Here is a 19,979-nt window from a genome sequence, read left to right as displayed (position 1 = left end):
TGATTTAAAAATAGTCCTGGCCAGAGGTGGGGAACGCAGTATCTCTCACAGTAGGAACTAAAATCACCTGAGAATTGGGCTGCAATTTCTCAGCTCAGTCCCCAAAGTGTTTCTTTTGCCACAGCACAGCTGGGGGCAGAGAAACTTTATGGGCAGAGAAACAGACTTTGGTTTCAGACCATTTGTAAGGTACAAATCCAGGGGTTTTGCAGCTCAAACATTGTCGCTGTCAGCCTGGATTAAGCTGATTTGCTGAGTTGTGCTAGTTAATTAACAGGCCAACTCAGCAGTTCCGACCCCTCAACTTGCCAGAATGGGGTCCCATAAAATGGTGTGTGGGCCACTTCAAGGAATAGTTGTGCTTTTAATTTTGGCAGCTCCTGTGGATTCGTAGGCTTTTCTGTAATGCTGGCAGCAGAGGTTGTGATGCAAACAGGTTGTGATGGGTTTGGGATGAGGATGGATTAGTAGTTTTGATTCCGTCTCGCCCACCAAAGTGTAGTCTGGTGGTTTCTGGTGTACATGGGTTTTGAGTAGGCAAGGAAGAAGTGAGAGGATCAGCATCTAATTTTAAAAGGTCTTAAAGGTTAAAGTTTTTACAGTTTTATCACCTTGATGATTTTCTTTCAATATCATTGTTGTGTTAAGATCAATGTTAAGTCCTAAAGGAATCTTACAAATCCCAGTGGGGGGACTTTGCTGGAGATAGTGAATTTTAGATTTTATGCACTGATTACTTTGGTCTCCAAGATCAAGGGGTGTTTCTGGTTTCTTTTCCTTTCACATTGCAGCTTCAAAGGCAGCATTTGTTTGTTGCCCAAAGGGGAGGCTGAGTGTGAAATAAACATCTGTAAAATTCGAAGCACTTCAGTGTTTACAGACATTTGTGGGAGAAAAGTGCTGCAGCTTTAGAAAAAAAACAGTTGGACATAAATACAGTATAATCACAGATGATTAAATGTTCCAGTGTAGTGGAGCTCAGAATTTTTTAACTCATTTCTTTCTCTCTGTGGCGTCCTTTAGGAGAAAAAGATTATCAAACTATTTGTCATCAGCTGATTTCCCCCTCCCTTCCCTGCTGCTATAAATAATTGCTGCCTCTTTTGTTTTCTAGAGCGAGTACATTGCACCCTGTGATTGCAGACGGGCGTTCATCTCTGGATTCGATGGCTCTGCAGGTACCTTTCCAGAGCTTGGGTTCTTGCTAATGTACATAATTTCCCTGTAAAGAAATCGTCTCACTCATGGCATGGAAGCTGGATGGAAAAGGAAACCTATGCAGCTTATTTGGAGTATTTTCTTCCCATTCCAGCATCTGCAGAACTATGTTTTGGCTACCCACTGGAATTATGTAATATCAGCGCAATAACAAGTTTTCAGAAAATGTTTGACCCCTGAATGAACCTCTCATAAAGTAAAATCCTGTTAACTCTTTAATGTGGTGCTTGTAACCTATGGTTATTTATTTTGATGTGCAGCCAGTACGAACCGATTTTTACATTGCCTGTTTGGGTTGGGTGAATAGTAGATGGTCTTTAGCTAGGCCTTCTTTTTAAACAGAGCCAGGATCAGAAACACTGCATTTGGAAACAGAATGCTGAGGAAAAGTTTGCTTATCTTGTGGAGACAGGATGTTTTCTTGGCTGTAGGGTAGGTCTGTTTCAAAAGACCTGGTTTTTAGCCTAGCTGTACCCTAAGCTCTGAAACTTAATCTGCTGGGTGATTGTTGGAAAGTCATTTTAGTCTTTTGTTGAGGTCTTTCCTCCTACCCCAATTGTAGATTGGTTTAATAAATACTGATACTTTTGTGTTTGGAGGGTCCATTGATCAGTCCCTATAAACTACTCTGGGACCTCACGTGGAAGGTGATAAATCCAGGGCTGCAGGCTGCTGTTAATGGATAACATGAATCCTGTATTAATGTCATGCCTTCTGCCTGGCCTCTTCATAACCTTGCTCTCTATTTTAGGCCCTTGTTAAGTATTTGGAAGGTCTGTGTTCCCAGCCTAATGGTCCACAGATCAGGGAGTTATCACACAGGGACTCACCTTGTGTCTCTTGCTTCATCTTTTCAGGCTGAAGCAGCTTAACACAGAGTTTGTGTTGGGGGAGCTTGGTAGGAGACAATAAATTCATAATTGGAAACTGCTGATCTGGGTTTTGGTTTCTGGTGACAGAGAATTACTGTCAAGGTGCTCAGACTTGAAAGACTTGGATTCAGTTCCTGTTTGTGTCTTGGTTGGTTTATTTGAATCACCAAGGGCAAGGCAGCTAGAGTGTCATGCTGAGATGTCACTGCCCCTCAGCTGCCTGATTCATCCCTCCATCAGGAGCCAGTGGAATGGGACAGACTCTGAAACCAGCAGAAGTTTATGTTCATGTTTCCTCTTCAGCCATCTCTTCTAGATCTGTAACATTTGGGAAAGGGGTGCAGCAGACAGCTGGGAGTGATACCCATTTCTGCTAGCCCAGTAACAGCTGTTTCTCGTGGATGGCCAGAGCCCAGGCTTCCTCCCTGTAAGAAGATGGGATGGAGTCCGGGAATGCACAATATCTGTTTACTGTAACAACAGACATGTGGAGACCACAGTCTCTGTTACAGAAGGTTTGGAAAGCCCCATTTACCCAGTTCCACTGACTGGGTGAGATGCCTAATTTGAGTTCATCTGACGCAATCCATTAAGCTGCATCCTTGTGCATAGTTTGGAATGTTATTTTGAAGGTCTTAGTGCAGGGGAAACAGTGAATATCTCTGCTGAAACTGGACTAACTTTTGAACAGTGAGCAGAGCTGCCTCTGGGGGAATTGGGGTGCATTTCAAACACTGTCTGTGTTCCTACCTCTAAATCGCTGCGTCTTCCTGCTTCCCTGCCTAGGTACTGCCATAGTAACTGAACAGCATGCAGCCATGTGGACAGATGGACGCTACTTCCTGCAGGCTGCACAACAAATGGATAACAACTGGACACTCATGAAAATGGGTATGAGGAGGCTGGGGTATGGCTCCACTGTTAAGCAGAGAACAATCACAGGATGTTTGGTCACTTCCACATGTAACAGCTTGGGTTGTAGGGATGCCCCATCATGACTTGGGGACATCTTGAATACTGTCATGCTCCTGCTTTAGTATCCTGTGCCTGTTGGTCTAGACATTCATAGCTTGGACTTCTTGGGTAATATGTGAATACTTCAGTATGTCTTCTTTGAACCTCTTTTTCTTTTTTTCTTTTTTTAATCCATGGAGGTCTGAAAGATACACCAACTCAAGAGGACTGGCTAGTGAGTGTCCTCCCAGAAGGCTCGAAGGTGGGAGTGGACCCTTTCATTATTCCAGCTGGTTGGTTTTTCTTTATTTTATTTTATATCTCTGGGTTGGGCAACTTGATTTTGCTTCCTTGCTTCTTTGGTTAAGCTGTTGGGAGATGGTGTGTGGCTAACCATGTTTCAGCCTGGATGGGGTGGTGGGTTAAACTGTTAGTCAAAACAGGTTGAATTTTGGTTTTAGGCACATATCACAAGAGCTCTACAGCAGTGCATTGAACCCAAAACACAAAGGATGAGAACTCTGTGGGCTTGCAGTGACCTTACCTGAAAAGCAGGGTCCAGTTCCACCTTCTTTTGTCTGTGCTGAGGCTTGTCACAGGCACTTCAGTACAAAGTCGCTGAATGCCCTGGCTGGCATGTGAGCCAGAACACCCAGGCAAAACTCCCACTACTACTCCTGCTTGGTGGTCTTGGCATCTCTGCAGCTCTCCCTATAGGAAGATGCCTGGAGAGGTACCTTTATATCAGATAAGCAAGTATCCAATCCACTCACGCTTCAGACATGGGACCCAATTGAAATGTCACTGGAGGCAAAGGAAGACATTTCATTGACTAGGCTGTGTAGAAACCCATCTTGTCTCATCTGTCATCTAGTTTAGATGTAGCATGGTTCTGCACTGGGGTAGAGGACACCCTTATGGCAGCCTATGGGATGGCTTCTTCCAGTGACTTCTGTCTCCTAGCTGGAGCAGATGTTCAGCTCAAGCGTGAGGCTCCAGGGCTCTGAGGTTCTATACCTGCTGCTGGCTGCAGCAGCTACATTTGTGCAGTTGTAATTGCAATAGCTTTTGCTTTGTTTTTTAAGGGATTGGGCAGAAGGAGAAGCTGGAAGGAAAGGAGGAGACTCAGATTCTTGAGTTTGCCCCTTGGTTTGAACAAGGCTGCTGTTCAGCTAGTGTGTGTTCTTTAAAGCCATCACTCTTAGCTCTTTTCCCTTTGGCAGACCAGTGGAAGAGGATGTCCAAAGCCTTGAGGAGTGCTGGCCACGACCTTGTGCCTGTCAAAGAAAACCTCATTGATACAATCTGGACAGACTGCCCTCAGCGCCCCTGCAAGCCTCTCATCACACTCAATCTGAGTTACACAGGTGAGAAGCTTCACTCCTAGTAGGCAGGGACTGTTTCTACCACCCTACCCCCCTTTGCTTTCCTCTTGCAAAGTCATGAGTAAAACAGTGCTGCAGCTCAATATGATCCACTATGAACAGGTCAAGGTGGTGGTCACTTGTCAGCTAATGATCCCTTTGTCCTCAGAACTTCAAAGAACCTTTTGCTAGAGGCCAGACAACTTCAAAACGAATCCATGGATGTCTGGAGGGCAGCTTGTTTGAGAGAGCTTATGTCAGTTATTAGAAAGGAGTGAGGCATGTAAGCCAAACAGGGTGTTTTGGGTCCATCCAAAATCCAGTGCTTCGGTCTGTGTTTTATATCAGCATCCCCAGTAAAGTTGGTGACTGCAGCTTTTCATATTGTGTTTTGCAGGGGTCAGCTGGAGAGACAAAATTGTAGCCCTTCGTTCCAAAATGGCTGAGAGGAAAGTCCTGTGGTTTGTGGTAACAGCCTTGGATGAAGTAGCATGTAAGTCTTTGCATCTCCCTTCTCAGTTCTTCCTGCAAAGTAAATGTTCTTCCTGCCTTGGAAAGGAAGAACCCAGCCAGGGTGCTAGGTGCTCATGACAACCCATGTGTTTGTTACAGTGGTGCAGTGCAGTGGTGGTAACAGGTCACAAACAGCAAGCCTGTATTTCTGTACTGCTTTATACACCAGTACAGCTCCTGAGTACATTTTTGTCCCAGGGAATGCAACAAATCACCACAGCCCAGGCAAAGGGAAAAGAAGGTTATATATAAAGCCTGAGGGAGTTTGAAGGGGGGAAGGGAAAAACCCTGTGAGATTTGCTGGCTATAAACCATCTTGATGCTGCCTCACCCTATGGGAAGATGGGGACTGTTTTCTGCTGGGCTGTAAACAAAGCAATGCAACATGTGGCTTTGTATACATAAGGCAAGGGTGGGGTACACAGCATTCAAAGTAATCTTCCTAATTGCCACGACTTTTAAAGTCAGTCTCTACCTCTCCAGTGTTTCGCAAATGCTTTGGTTAAAACAAGTAAGTCACGGTTCAACTTATATTTCCAGATCATTTCAAGCCAAGGTCCAGATAGAGGGTCCCCTCTGTGTTTGGGGCCCCAGGATGGCTAGGTCTTCACACCCTGGCTCCCAGCCCAGTGCGTAGGAAGGGAGAATGGCCAGAAACAGCAGTGGTTCCTCCAGAACTGTTGTTACTGGTGCTGTGTATCCTTTGTGCAGAAATCACAGTGTGCAGACTGCTACAGTGGGAGCGTAGTGCTGGCAGGGTGTGAGTGCTGCTAATGCCTGTGCCCCGTGTGTGATCTGAAAAGGTAGAAATGAAACTGCCAGTGCAACATCTCTGGTGCTGGAGAAGCCAGCTTGCTGAGGTCTGAGGGCTCTCCTGGATCTGGGACACTGAGCTTGTTTCATGAAAGAAGTACTTCTGAGAGTGGTGATATGACTCCTCCCTGGGGAGGCCTGTGTGAGCAAAGATTGTGTGGCTCACCTTTTCAGGCGCATCTCCAATTAAATTAATGATAAATTGGTGCCCTGAGGTGGTGTCAGATTAAATGTCTCCAGCAAAGCCAAGCTTGGTTATGAACCAAGGATTTTAAGATGAACCAGAGGAAGTCATGAGAGAAGCTTACTGCAGAGTGCTGGATTGATTTCCTATCCTAAAGGGGGAAGGGGGAGAAGTTGTCTTTAGTTTTATCTAATTTAGTTCACTTTATTAAACTCCAGACAAGTTTCTGGGGGCAGAAAGAACCACAGAAGAGACTGTTGCCTCCTTACTGCATTGGGAATTGGCCAAGTGAGGAAGTTTGTACCCATGCAGTAACAGAGTTCTTTGTGGCTCTTTCCTGCTTTCAAGTGACCTACTCCTTCCCTGGGGAGAATCAAACTCTATTTTTACTTCCGTGGCAGAGTTTGCAGAGTTCGATGAATGCAGTGCTGGGCTGTGATTTAGGACATGTTGGTTCTGTTCCCAGCTGTCCTGCTGGCTGGCCTTATTGCCTTGCGTAACTCATTTCAGCTAATTGGATACCCTGGGGTTTTTATTTGACCCTAAAATCAGAACTTTGGAGATGCTGAACATCTACTTCCCCTCTTGAATTTGCCTGGAGTTGTAAAGGGTAAAATTGTTGTGAAAAAAACCTGGAGTCTGAATCTGAGATGTTGGTAGGCACCCAAATGACAGGGCTTTTTGGAGTATTTTAGGTCTTGCCTATTGTGTCTCCTTCTCCCCTCAAGCATGAAAAGGACTGGAAAGAAATGATTGCCTGTAACTTTCAAGTCTTCTGGCTGTTGAGAAGTGGGCTTTTATTGTATTACACAGATCAGAAAAAGCAAAGACTACGTTTTTCACACGTGTCCTTATCTTTATTGCTCGTACTTGCTTTCTTCCAAGCCAGCCCTCTTTTAAAGTCAAAGCCCAATTTCCAATTTCCTTGCCCGATGGGAGTGTTTAAACTGCAGTTCTGGTGCCATCTCCTGGCAGAAGTTTAGGATTGCCGAAAAGCGGCAGGACGTGGGACAGCTGGGTGGGAGGCTGCACCCACGGCCTGCACCCGTGACAACTCATTGCTTGACTGTGTTTTGCTGAGATTATTTTTGGCTTTGTCTAATGTTGCATCAGATGAACCAGGACTGTGATTCTTGGCGTTCTTATTTTCCAGGGCTTTTCAACCTCCGAGGCTCTGATGTTGAGTACAATCCTGTGTTTTTTGCATACGCCGTCATAGGAATGAACACAATCAGGTGCTTGTTTTCCCCTCTTCTGTCCTCCAAGATGCCTTTTTCTGTGGGAGAACTGTTCTAGCAAAGCATTTGTCTCTTTTTTTTTAAGAGACGCCTACGCTCAGGCGCTTTAATGTCCCTTCTAAGCACTTCTGTCTTCAACGTTAATTACTCTCTTCCCCTGATCAGAACTGGAGAGGCAGCCAAGAGCTCTGCTGCTCTCCTCAGCACCACGGCTGACTTGATGGGTGACCTTGGGCAGGATGGCTGACCCCTCTGTCTGTCACTCTGAGATAGCATGGAGGGCCTTCGGAACCCTGGGTGACATGTGGGTAAGAGTCAACGCTGGCCTGGACATTGGAAAACTTTCATGTCATTGATGAGTCACTTCAAAACTGCAGGGACTGTACAGAAAAGTGTCAGGGATGGTTTATGACAGAAGGCTTTTGTCCTATGACTGCCCCATATAATGACCTTCAGCAGCACAAGTCTTTTAGAGGCATCTCTAAGCTGCTAGCTAGATGTGTCTGAGGTAAGGCCTGGCTGGGTGAGTACAGGTTGCGTGTGAAGGTTGAGCTCAACATTCCAATGCAGTGAAAGCAATACCAGTGTGGTAGATAGAACAGTGGTAGCTTTTCCGTTTCCAGATGCTGCCCTTAAAAACTAGAAAGTAGCCATTAATTGCCTCTGTTACTCTCTCCTGTTAGAAATGCAGTGATGGGATGCAGGCATTTTGAGACAAAAATGCTTATCAGCTCCTTTCCTGTCAGCAAGGTGGTACATCTTGATTTCAAAGGAGGATTTAAGCTGTGTGAAGGCCAGTGGTTAAAAAAAATATAGAGCAAAGTATAGCACATAATGAATGAACTCCTTTCTCCAAGAAATGTCACCAGAATGGTTTCTCCTTCCCTCCTTTAGTCCAACCACTGTCAGGTGGTCCCACCTATCTGCTCTGTCTGATCTGTTTCTCAGGCTCTTCATCGATGGTGACCGGATGATGGACTCAGATGTGAGGGAGCACTTACAGCTTGACTCCACCCTGGAGCCTGAGTTTAGAATCCAGGTGATGCCCTATGGATCTATCCTGTCAGAGCTGCAGGCTGTTGGTGCAAGCCTCTCACCCAAGGAGAAAGTGTGGCTCAGTGACAAAGCCAGCTATGCTCTGACTGAGGCTATTCCCAAGGTTAGTGGCCCTTGCAAGGGAAAATGCTTTTGTCCTCTCTGCTAAGTGTGGTCAGGAACAGTGTTAATGAGGGCAGCTGGCCTCAGCTTTGCCTTTGCAGAGGATGAGGCAGGCTGGAGTTTGTGTGGAAGGGATCCAGCCGCGTTGGGGCATCGAAGGGTTGTTAATCCTGGGGTTGCTCTTGCTGGAACTGCCCTTCCAACTCAGTAAGCCGATTTGCCCAAAGAATTGTCAGCTTAAGATAAGACAAGTACAGTGAGAGAGGGGAGGGAGAAAGGGGCAGGGTGAGCTCGGGTCGCTGTGTCCATGGCTAGAACATATGTCTAATGGGGAGCAGCCGTAAGACCTGGAGACTGAAGCAGGGGAGTTCTGCAGAACTTCTGGGAGGGGGACATTGGGCTTGATCAGAGTGCCTGAAGATGGTTCCCCTTATCTATTTCAGTGACTTGGGAACATCAGGCAGTATGTGTTGTCTTGTATTGAAGACAGGAGGGACAGAGAGACAGAGCTGTTGCAGCAGGGAACCTTGTGAGGACATGAATTACCTGCAGGCTCTGATTGTCCATGCAGTGAGTGCATCTGCTGAAGGACTCTTGCAGCGTCAGATTAATTACTGTACAGCTGTACTTGCTGTATCTTGCCCTTGTACTTGGACTTGGCTGTCTCAGAGTCCTGCAGTCCACCTGATATTCCAGTGGTCATGAAAGGAGATACTTGGGGAAGGACACAGCAGCAACTGTGGACAAATAAGCCAGTTTCCATGTGTCTTGTATAGAAGACCTTCTTTGGAAGACCAGGCCCACTGAGCAGAATGTGTGCCTGTGTTGGATTACTAAACAGTACAGGCTTCTCACCTGAGATTCACAGGGCTGAGATGAAGGGATTGCTGAAGGAAGAACTAAATAGTAAAAAAATAGTTTGGCTGCAAGTCTGTGTTCACCCACCACCAGGTTTCTGATATCTCCTGTCTATATCATGTACTGCACGGTTGTGCATGATACAGCCCTACCTGTAAGAGCTAACCCATGGGGCCTGAAGGCTTTTTCTGTATCCACAAATTTTAACAGGGGTGTCAGCTTTATGTCTCTCAAAAGACAAAACCCCAAGAGACTGCCTGTGTATCCCCAGGCTGCCACAGTTTGATACCAGCACAAATTTCTGCTTAAACTGTCCAGTTCTCATGGCCAAAATAGCTCTGTTGCCCATGCAGTTTAAACAACAGCATAATATGAGCAAGATAGGGGTTTTTTGCCCCTGCCTAGGGTTAAATCTTCTGACACCATCAGTCCATTTCTAGAAGCAAATGACCCCTTAATACAGAATACTGATACTTTGCCCGCTCTCATTCAGGGTAGCAGAAAGCATATTGTCTATGGAGCACGCAGGATAAATAGTTGTTGCTCTTTTGACTTGAGAGGAGAATGCCCCTTATAGTTGGAGTCAATGGACTAACCCCAGTTTGGGTAAGTTGCTGTAGGTGACTTCCACAGAGCATCCATAGGGAGAACTACAACAGGTCTGGCCTAGATTAAGGAATGTAGTGATGTTATTTACCCCTTTAGCACTGAAGGTTTTGGTTGATACCGAGTCATTGCAGTGCTACATGCTGCCTGTACGTAAAGGGTGAGGCCCTGCCTCAAGGACCTATGTGCAATAGAAAGCAGAAGAGGAAGGACTGAAGTGTCTTGATTAAAAAAGCACTTAGAGAGGCACTGAAAGAGCCAAAAGTTTCCCAGTTTGTCATGCTGGGTGTTTTTCTCTAGCTCAACACCACTTTAAAGTGAGCAACTGGCCTGGGGTGCTTTGAAGAACCCCGGTGCTGGTAGTCTGTGTACTATGTGTCTCCATCAAAGCCAAATATTGACATTGGCAAAAATCCAGTCTGTTATTAAACATGGATCTGCAAACCCTTTATAGATTTGCCTTACAGCTGCATGTAAATATGCTTTTCACAGAAGATTACTAGAAGCTACCAGTATCTGTAAAAGGCAAACCAATCCAAGAATCTGGCCGTTGAGAAGTTTTTTTCCTGACTCTGATAAAAGGACTTTCCTGACTTAACCCCAGCCAGCATCTAAGTGCCACACAGCTACTCACTCACTCCCCCCCGGTAGGATGAGGAAGAGAATTGGGAGAGTGAAAGTGAGAAAACTCATGTGTTAAGATAAGGACAGTTCAGTATGCAAAGCAAAAGCTGCGGCACGGAAGCAAAGCAAAACCAGGAATTCCCTCCCCACTTCCCATGGGCAGGCAGGTGTTCAGCCATCTCTGGGGAAACAGGGCTCTGTTGTGTGTGTAACAGTTACTTGGGAAGACAATAGCCATAACTCTGAACTCTTTCCTTCTTAGTGCCCCAACCGATTTATATGCTGAGCATGACATCATATGGTGTGAGATATCCCTTTGGTCAGTTGGGATCAGCTGTCCTGGCTGTGTGTCCCCTCCCAGGTCCTTGAGCACCCCCAACCGACCCACTGCAGCAAAGGCCTTGGCTCTGTTTAAGCACTGCTCAGTAGTTACTGTGTTATCAGCACAGTTTTAGTGCATATTGAAAACAGACCCCCATAGTAGCTGCTCTGTCCTAGCCAAACCCAGCACACTGACTTTCTTGTAGCTTCTTCAGTAATTCAGTTTATGCATAATGTAGTGTAATTGTCTTGCTATTTTAAAGAACTTGCAAACTGTAAGCATGTACAACTCATGTGAAAGCAGTCTTTGCTGAGCATCTACCAGGCCTTTCCCATTAATTTGAGTGGAGTTTATTTGTCTGCTAGTGCATTGAGACTAGGAGAAAAATGTGTTGCTTGGGCTGCATTTGTGTAGGTGCTTAACCTGTCCCCCAATACATAATGGGTAGAGCAGAGAACTGTGGGGGAAAAGACTACATTTTTGTTCCTTCTGATGCTGAATTTGACAAGGCTTGAGCAAGTCACCTTAGTTGATGAATTTTTGAAGATATGCTCAGAACTAGCCAAGCATTCCTGCTAATCTAAGGATAGCTGATGGGGAAGTGCACTGTAGTAAGGGATCAGTTACGAGTTCTTAATACGGGGCCACCCCAGACAGGGACAGGAAAGCTTTGTCTCAAACTGCTAATGTAAGCTCCTTTCAGAAGTGGACAGTATGTAACACTCAGCTTTTCAAAGATCTTTCATGTTTCTTGGGCCCTTAATGTCTTTGTTAGGGTTGTTGATTGTTAGAAGTAGTGAATGCTCAGTGCTAGACTAGCCAGAGCCGTAGAGGAGGGGGGGCTCCAGTATTCAACTCCAGTGCCTGGTACCTGGGCTGGTTACCCTTTGCTCCCTGCTATTGGAAGATGACAGCGAGGTAACAAGTCAAGGTGACTTTTTAGGTCTGTTTGCACAGCTTAAGTTCCACCAGAGTCTCTGGGATTGGTGTTTCTTACTGTTTCTGGGCCTTTAGTATACACCATCAACAGGAAACCCATGTCTCAGATACTGATATATCAGGCATTTAGGATATCCAAACCTTCCCATTGCTTCATGACAAGCTGTTGACCCTTCAGTTCCTAGGATTTCCTTGTTGCTGTTCTTCTTCCGTTCAGGGACTGTTTCTCCTCTTTATTCCCAATATCTCACAGTGCTGAAGGTTGAGAGAGACTGAATTGTGTCCAGGCTGAGTTATTAAACCTGTAGGATTATGTAGTCTGAGTAATCCACAAGTAATCCCTGTCCTTCTGCTGCAGGCTTACCGATACCTCACCCCATATACCCCCATCTGCATTGCAAAAGCTGTGAAGAATGCATCAGAAACAGAAGGCATGAGAAGAGCACATGTAAGTGAAGCCTTGAGAGCCTCTTTGCACAGGGCAAGAGGCTTGCTTTATGTTTAGGGAAAGAAATGATATTTTCCTTTCAGTTTCAGTGTTTTGGATTAAAAAGCAAATTGGAATTTGGATGGCAGGATAAAAGTGCCTTTCTGTCAGGCATTTATGGCTGTTGAAGCAATTTTTTTCTCCTTGTTTAGCATTCCATTTGAGTGAAGAATGACATTTGCAGTAGTGTGAGGAACCAGCCTTGCTCTGTTGGAAGACTGCACGGACTTGAGAAGTGTTGTTTAGAGTATGGGCCCTCAAAGGGATATTCTCTCCCCTTTGCTAGTTCTGTTGTCTTTCTCTGCAGTCTTCAGATTGTTATCACTTGAATAAACACAGCCTAAAGAACACAATTTCTATGACACATGGTGCAAAACACAGGCCAAGATGTTCAGAAAAAGCCAGTGTCCTCAGAGCACTCTCTTGTGTCATCCTTATGATGCTCTGGAAATGAGGCAGATATCCCAGGAAGATTCATATTTTCAAGTGAAGAAGCTGCCTGTGACAGAGGCTCACTGTGGTGCTGAAGCTTTTTCTTGTTTATTTCCTGTTCATTTCCAAGCAGCATTTTTTAGAACAGGAGAAATGTGCCCATTAAAGCAGGGCTGGCAATTCTGGCCTTGCTAGTTTCTTGGGAACTGCTACTTTCTATTTCAGTACTTTTTATTTTCCCCTTTAAGGGCAAGTAAAAATACTAGCACTGAGCAGAGACACTGTCACCTGCCACCTGAGGACAAGATTGTGCCTTGCTCTTGTATGCTTGTTGCCTGCAAGAGTGGATGCTTGGATGTTGCAAGAGTGTAGAAAAAAAGGAAGGAAACTGGAAGTCATCAGGCAGGAGAGAAGCCAGAAGCTGTGTGACTGAGACTGTGTGCTGCCTGTGTGCCTGAGGGGCATGTTCCCCTGTTGCATACCCAGATGTGTTTTGTGGTTACCTTCCACAACCTGAAATGAAAGATCTCCTGTGTTGAAACAAAGGAGATTTGAAAGTCACATGTGGGGCAAAGTCAGTGTTTGCTGAATTCTTGGTAATTCTTCACAGTAAGATACTTCTCAGCAGTAAACCATTATTAATGATTATTTAATTGTCCAGATACATTTCTAGTGCTTGGATTAATTACAGGATACAGAACCTGGAAAGACCTCTTACATATAAATCTTTTAGTGTGTCTTTCTGAAACTTGCAGGTTGAATTCTTTCGTATCATAAACTGCTTTTACTGAAGCTTGATGAATCTTGTCTTTGTCTTAATTCCCTTTTCTTGTCTCTATTTTAACATAGATTAAAGATGCTGTTGCCCTGTGTGAGCTCTTTAACTGGCTGGAGAAAGAGGTAGTTTGGTTTCTTTTTTTAACTTAGAGATTGTATTGCTATGTAAATTTCTTCATTAGCATGAACTTTTTGATAATCTTTATGGTGCCTTAGCTAAAAACAGGAAACATGAGAGGTTTTACCTGTCTTTTGGGGGGGATTCAGTCGTGCTTCCATCCAAGGCTGAATTAATTTTTTTTAAAAACATACTGCTCCAATCATGTCACACAGGCCAAAGCCAGAGCAGCTGAGAAATTGCCTGAGCAATGTTAATACTGTCTTCTGCTGCTTTGCTAGTGTAAGCCATTAAATAATACCCAGTTCTGTGTACCGCTGTGGAATTCTCACCACAGTCAGTGTTGTCTGGCAGTGTGGAGAAATGTGATGTTTACAAATGGACAGGTGAAGTCATGTCCATGTGCAATGAAAATGGGATAAGGAAAAAACTGCTTGTGTTTGCTCAGGGTTGAAAGCACAGAGTGCCAGGTATTACGTGGCAACTTAACTAAGCAGTGTTCCTTCTGTACTACTGCATGTCTGATACTTTACCTATGGAAATTACTTGCTGACTTCCAAAGGTGCCTTTTTACATGTCTGAGTACCTCAGGAAAGCTGCCTCTGGGGTTATGAGACTCTTGCTTCCCTTTGCCTGTTGTCCAGTCCTGAAGAAGTGGTGTCACAGATTTTAATTTATCAAATGCCTAAACTAAAATTTGACATCCTTTGTTTTTCCTGCAACTATTTCCATTTCTGACTTAAAAGCATAAAGATTCTGCAAATACCATGGGTGGTTGGAGAGAACTGTTCAAATGTAGCATAACCTGTCTGTGAAGAGATGTTGCTGTGTGAGATGTTACCTGTGCACGTATCTCAGTGAAGTTAATACTGAACTAACTGCTCACTAGTCTGGGTTCTGCCATCCTGCTGTAGCAGTCTCTGCTTCCTGCTTCTCACATGCCCAGCACAATATTGCCATGTTATATAAACACAATATTGTGTCTGTCATTACTGAGGAGTAAGGAGAGAAAACCTGGAAAGATGCCACTTCAAGCCTGACATTCATATTGCACCAGGGAGACCTGGTGCTTAAGCATATAGCAGTTCCTTTGCTTGTTGGTGTCATAATTCAACCTTTGTCTCTGTCCACTAGGTTCCAAAGGGAACAGTGACTGAAATAATCGCTGCAGACAAAGCAGAGCAGTTTCGAAGGTAAAAAGTAAATTCCCTGTCAGGATGTTTTATGTGTGGTGTTTTAGCCTTTGTTTTTATTTATCCTCTAGAAATCCATCTCACTTGCAGGTATATCTTACCTGAGGACAAAACACTACTACAGGATTTCTTTGAAAGAGTTGGGGAAGAATTGGGTGTCTTGGGAGATACAAGTCCCGGCCCACTGGATCCTATCCTATTTCCTTTTGAGATAGCAGTGAGGAGTGCTGCAGGTTAGGACACTTAACTACAAGACAGTCACTTTCTTACCACAGAGGACGTGATGTAAGAGTTAGATTTCCTCCTCTTCCGATGGAGAATGAACACCATCTGTATTTGGAGATACTCCCATGTGCACATCAAAAGAACCTCTAAAAATTCCTTCAAATAAGTAAGAAAGAAGAAATTTTTCAGGACATCTCTTCTCTGGGTGGTGAATTTTCTGCTTGTAAGACAAAGGTAGAGATGGAAAGTAGTTTTCCACGTGGCTGGGAGGATAGGACTTGGATCTGTATGATTCTCCTACCCAAGTGTGCTTGTCCAGATGGCTTTCAAAGCTAAAGGGAAAGGCTGAGGTGACATGAAATTGAGGAAAAACTCTCCAGTTGCTTCATGTGCTCCTCTCACTTACACTCTAGTGATCACAATCTTTTCTTTCAGCCAACAGAAAGACTTTGTTGAATTGAGTTTTGCTACCATCTCAAGTACAGGTCCAAATGGAGCCATCATTCATTACAAGTAAGAGAAACACAGCTTCTCCTTTCCTTCTTCAGCAAACTGGGCTGTCTGGCTCTTTTGTGAAGTCGAAACGGGAGTACTCCAGGGAGATGCAGTCACTGTTGATTCCTGTCTTGCTTTATTCCGCCAGAGCTTCCATGCTTACTAAATAAAGGTCCCTCCCTCCTGTCAGTGTGCATGTATTAGGATGCTGATCTGCTCAGAGGCCACAGAAAAGAGGGGGCAGGATTCTGGGAAGAACAAGTGTGAAGTGCAGGCTGTTCTGAAACGTGTCCGGGAACAGATGTTGAGGGTTTTGCTGAAAGCAACAAAGCTATTCTCTCCACTGTAGTGCTGTTTACTGTAGACAAATACACTCCTCAGTATGCTCTCTGTCTTAGCATGTGTGGGATTTCCATCACCACTACAAGAAATAGAGCCAGCACATCTAAGCTGCCACTTCATGTGGTTTCTGTGCTGCAGACATCAGCTGGAAACCTTTAAACTGTGGAACAAAAAACTTTGTGTTTAATTGAACAGGCCCGTTCCTGAGACCAACAGAACGCTGTCTGTGAGTGAGATCTACCTCCTGGACTCGGGAGCACAGTACAAGTGAGTGGGATGAAGGGTGCTGAACTGCTCTCAGTAAGCACCTGCAGCGTCGGCGTGCAGTTGCTGTAGCAAGAATGCTGGAGGGTGGTGTTGGGGGCAGTGCCCCTTCACAGAGAGCCTGCTCGCAGTATCCCCTCCGGAGGGGCTCTGTGGGATTCTGAGTGTAGTCAGCTGCATGGGTCAGTGGGTGTCCGTTCCGTGACAGGAGACCCTGAGTTAGGCTCAGGACAGCAGATGAGGGCTGCAGACAAGCCTTGTCTGGAGCAGGGGAAGAGATCTAAAAGTGCAGTTCCCATCAGAGTCCATTACCAATGTGACAGTAGCTGCGCTCTAACTGGCGGTGCATGTTTCTGTCTGTCACAGCTCTGCTCACCTGGTGTATTGGTGTTAGAGCTGCAGGGAGCAGGACTGACTGCCCTGCTTAGCCTGGGGCTGCTCAGCCAGTGAGGCACCTGCTCTGCTGGGATGTGGGCAGGTTTGACTGGTGTTGAGTTCAGAAAGGTGGGGAAAGGAGCAGGGCACCACAGCCCTGTGGTATTCTCTGCCTTTCCAGAGAGAAACTCGGAGGCAGGGTTTCTCATCCCAGTGGCCTTGGGTCTCAGATGTGTTTTTGGGAAGGCGTCATGTCTGGTGACTCCGTGCTGTTTTGACAGTGCCATTCAGTAGCCTCAGTCTCCGCAGCTGCTTACTGTGGAACTCTGACTCCACGGAAAATGAAAGAAGTGATGTTTTTAACCAGTGTAAATAGATGAGAAGTGGCTTGTTCAGAAAGATAGAACAGACCTGGCTGCTCCTTTGAGACGAGCTTTGTCTTTAGAGCTGCGCCCTTTTTGTTGTGTCAGTCAGGAAGAGCTTTGAAAAGGAACCGTACAGACATCCTTTGATAAGACTTTTACAAGGAAATCTTTTTTCCCTCCCCTCTGATGGCCTAATTAACGATTTCCTTAGTGCCACTTTGAAAAGCAGCCCTTTGAATACAATGTAAGCTGGACATCAATGGCACTTACCGCAGCATTGTGATAGGGATGCCTCACTTGTCCCTGCTGAGAAGTTAAATCGTGAATTCCTTTTGACCATGGCCTGTGCCTGCTGGGGAAAAGTGTAGGAACAGGAGTGAGTGTTTCAAAGGGAACTCATTATTTTAAAAGTCCCTGTGTTTCTGTCAGCAGGCTCAAAATTATATTTGTACAAGGAACTTAGAGACAGTGTCTGATGTCTCAGACTGACCCCTTCTCAACTGCTGGATAACTTCTAGAAATCTTAGAACAAGACACCTTGAGGGTGAAAGGGATGCTGTAGCCCCTTCCACTTCCCACCCCTGAGCTGGTAGCTGTCGTTTGTGCATAAGTATATATTTTTAAGCTGCTGATGAGTAGCTATGTAATCTTCCATACAAATAGTCTAATTTTGGCCTTCTGTTCTCAATAGGCAGGTACCAGTTGCTTAGATTCCAATTTGTGAGGAGCTTTGGGATGCTGGTGGATGAAAGATAACGTTTTGAATTGTAAATCATTATTGCCACATCTGGAACATGTGTGTTGAGGAATTTTTGAGATTAGGAACTATACATCATCAGTCTTGTGTAGCACAGAGTAGGTGACTTTACCCAATTATGAGTTTGGTTGGTTTGCTGCAGTGTGACTGTCTTTTCTGTGCACTCTCACTTTGATCTTCCTGTTTCCTCCATCCCTTTGCTTCCTGCATCTGCCTTTGCCTCGGGAAGAGACGGTACAACAGATGTCACCAGGACGATGCATTTTGGCACGCCGTCAGCTTATGAAAAGGTAAGTTGGCACCTCAGTGTCATTTGTGATCTGACCCTTATTATTAGAGATACTTAAACAAATTAGTAATGTGCCCTATTGCTGTAGAGTCCAAGTGCTCTGTCAGGTATCATTTGTGTGATAATATGAGGCAGCATTTTAATAGAGACTGAAAAGGAAGCTGTCAGACTTCGAGGTTCCAAAATATGAACTAAGTGACTTAGGGAATGGCACCTTTCTATCTTAAAATGCACACCTCTCATCTGTAAAGTAACAGGTAGCCTCTAAGAAATAATAAAATCACTGGGCTGAGAATAAACATCAGTAGCTTGTCCAGCGTTTGAATTAGGGGGAATTAGTGTCTCACGCAAGACTGCAGTAGTGGTTTGTGTCTAGTGTACCATATAAAAAAACAGTTTCAGACTCACCTGAGACAGTCTGTGTTGGACATTCAGCAATATAATTCTGTTTATTTTAAATGGCTTCTTTAATTAAAACTAATTTCATCATTATAGTTTACTCAGTGGTGAAAATATGCTGTAGGGTATGCTCAGGAAGTTGAACTACAGCCACAAAGAAAATCAGTCATGTAGGTCAGGTGAATCTTGCTGCTAAACCTGCAGTCTGAGTTTGTAAAACCCTCTCCTTAATTAGCAAAGAAAGGTCTTCAGAGTAATTTAAACCCTTTCTGCTCATTGTTAGCTTTGGTATTGCCAGCCATAGGAGAGCATGAGCAAGTCTTTCCAGATCCTCCACGGTTTGCTACAAGATACTAAGTTTTGCCTCTCCCTGTTTACTTATGGCACGCATTTCTCTGACAGGAATGCTTCACCTATGTCCTGAAAGGACATATAGCTGTGAGTGCTGCCATCTTCCCAAATGGAACCAAAGGTATGTTGGTGAGTTGGAGTGTTTTGACCACAGCAGTGACCTCTGAAGAACTATTAAGTGGTTGACAGGTCCAGATGCATTAGGCAGATGCTGATGTAACTGTGTCTGTTTCCGTCAGGATATCTTGGTTTCTTTATTACTGATTACTCTCTCAGCATCAACCAGTGCTGAAAAGGGAAAGTCTGAAGGATGTTCAAAGTGCTCTGGTCCTAGGGTGGTAGTGACTTTCATCACTCAGTTGACTTCTAACACATCTCTGGCCTTTCTGCGCTTGGAGGTTGTTTTCATGCTTTGCTCATGGCCCTATCAAAGCCAGACATCACTTTCCAGCTTCAAAAGGACTGGCTAATTCTCTTCCAGTTGATGTGGATTCTCTTTTATTAGTGAGCAGCATGTGAAAATGACACACAACAAACCTGTTTTGGTTTTGTGGAGGAGGAGCTGTGACATCCATTCACCCCTGGTGAATTTGTTGCAGAGCTATTTTCTCCCTGTTCAGACACCTTACCCAAAGATCCCTCTTTTTAGAGTTTTGGCTAGTTTACATTCTTGAGTAGGTTGAGGAAGAAGGAGTTTATCCTATTGTTACACAGTTCCAACTGAAATTGGAGGGTGTCTGAACGTGAACATATGGGCTTGATTTTTACATGCAGGTAACAGAAATTCTCTACATTCTGGTCTGAAATGACTGACTATCCAGGCTAGAAATCTGGCTGATTAGTTTACCAGATAAAAATGGTAGGTCTTCTACTTTGAGTTTACTTGGTGCAGCTGTCTTTAAGAAAGGTACTGAGTTCTTTGTGGGACATTGAACCACTAGAGTATTTCCTGAAAACCGCAGTGGAGCAAGCAGCAGTGCCATGTTTCTGTTACAGACCATGTTCTGAAAGGCTCTGTAAGGAAAGAGGGAGGGAGAGGCTCTTCTGTCTAGAAAGAGCTTGAATATCAGACTTCTAACATGACTTCTCTTCTGTGGTTGTTGGTGGAGTTTTTTTGAGGGGTTGGTGTTTGGGTTGTTTGGTGGGTTTTTTTGCATGTTTTCCAGGTTTGAGCCTTCAGTGTGATTTTCAGCATCTCCGAGGGAGCCTGACTTGATCGTTCTCTCTCCATGTGTGTCTCCTCCCCTTGGCCTGCAGGTCACCTTCTGGATTCCTTTGCCCGCTCTGCCTTGTGGGACTCTGGTTTGGATTACCTGCATGGGACAGGACATGGAGTTGGCTCTTTCCTCAATGTGCATGAGGGGCCTTGTGGCATTAGCTACAAAACCTTTGCAGATGAGCCCTTGGAGGCTGGCATGATCGTCTCTGATGGTATTCAGCATGGGTG

General features: G+C 44.8%; 1 protein-coding gene across 1 annotated transcript in view; it reads left to right on the top strand.

Moving 5' to 3' along the window:
• Positions 1-19,979, top strand: part of XPNPEP1 (X-prolyl aminopeptidase 1) — a 33,335-nt gene that overhangs the window by 10,031 nt on the left and 3,325 nt on the right. Inside the window, exons 4-18 of the mRNA XM_084264471.1 lie at positions 1,115-1,178; positions 2,877-2,981; positions 3,245-3,337; positions 4,268-4,411; positions 4,806-4,901; positions 7,072-7,153; positions 8,105-8,315; positions 12,022-12,111; positions 13,432-13,482; positions 14,612-14,670; positions 15,331-15,408; positions 15,928-15,999; positions 17,723-17,783; positions 18,584-18,653; positions 19,790-19,963. Of these exons, the coding sequence (XP_084120597.1) occupies positions 1,115-1,178; positions 2,877-2,981; positions 3,245-3,337; positions 4,268-4,411; positions 4,806-4,901; positions 7,072-7,153; positions 8,105-8,315; positions 12,022-12,111; positions 13,432-13,482; positions 14,612-14,670; positions 15,331-15,408; positions 15,928-15,999; positions 17,723-17,783; positions 18,584-18,653; positions 19,790-19,963 (1,450 nt within the window). The remainder of the gene's footprint in view (positions 1-1,114; positions 1,179-2,876; positions 2,982-3,244; positions 3,338-4,267; positions 4,412-4,805; positions 4,902-7,071; positions 7,154-8,104; positions 8,316-12,021; positions 12,112-13,431; positions 13,483-14,611; positions 14,671-15,330; positions 15,409-15,927; positions 16,000-17,722; positions 17,784-18,583; positions 18,654-19,789; positions 19,964-19,979) is intronic.

The sequence above is a fragment of the Gallinula chloropus genome, assembly GCF_964237585.1.
Source record: "Gallinula chloropus genome assembly, chromosome: 5".
NCBI classification, from domain to species: Eukaryota; Metazoa; Chordata; class Aves; order Gruiformes; family Rallidae; genus Gallinula; species Gallinula chloropus.
The sequence above is the reverse complement of the archived record's forward strand: the minus strand, read 5'-3'. Positions and strand labels throughout refer to the sequence as shown.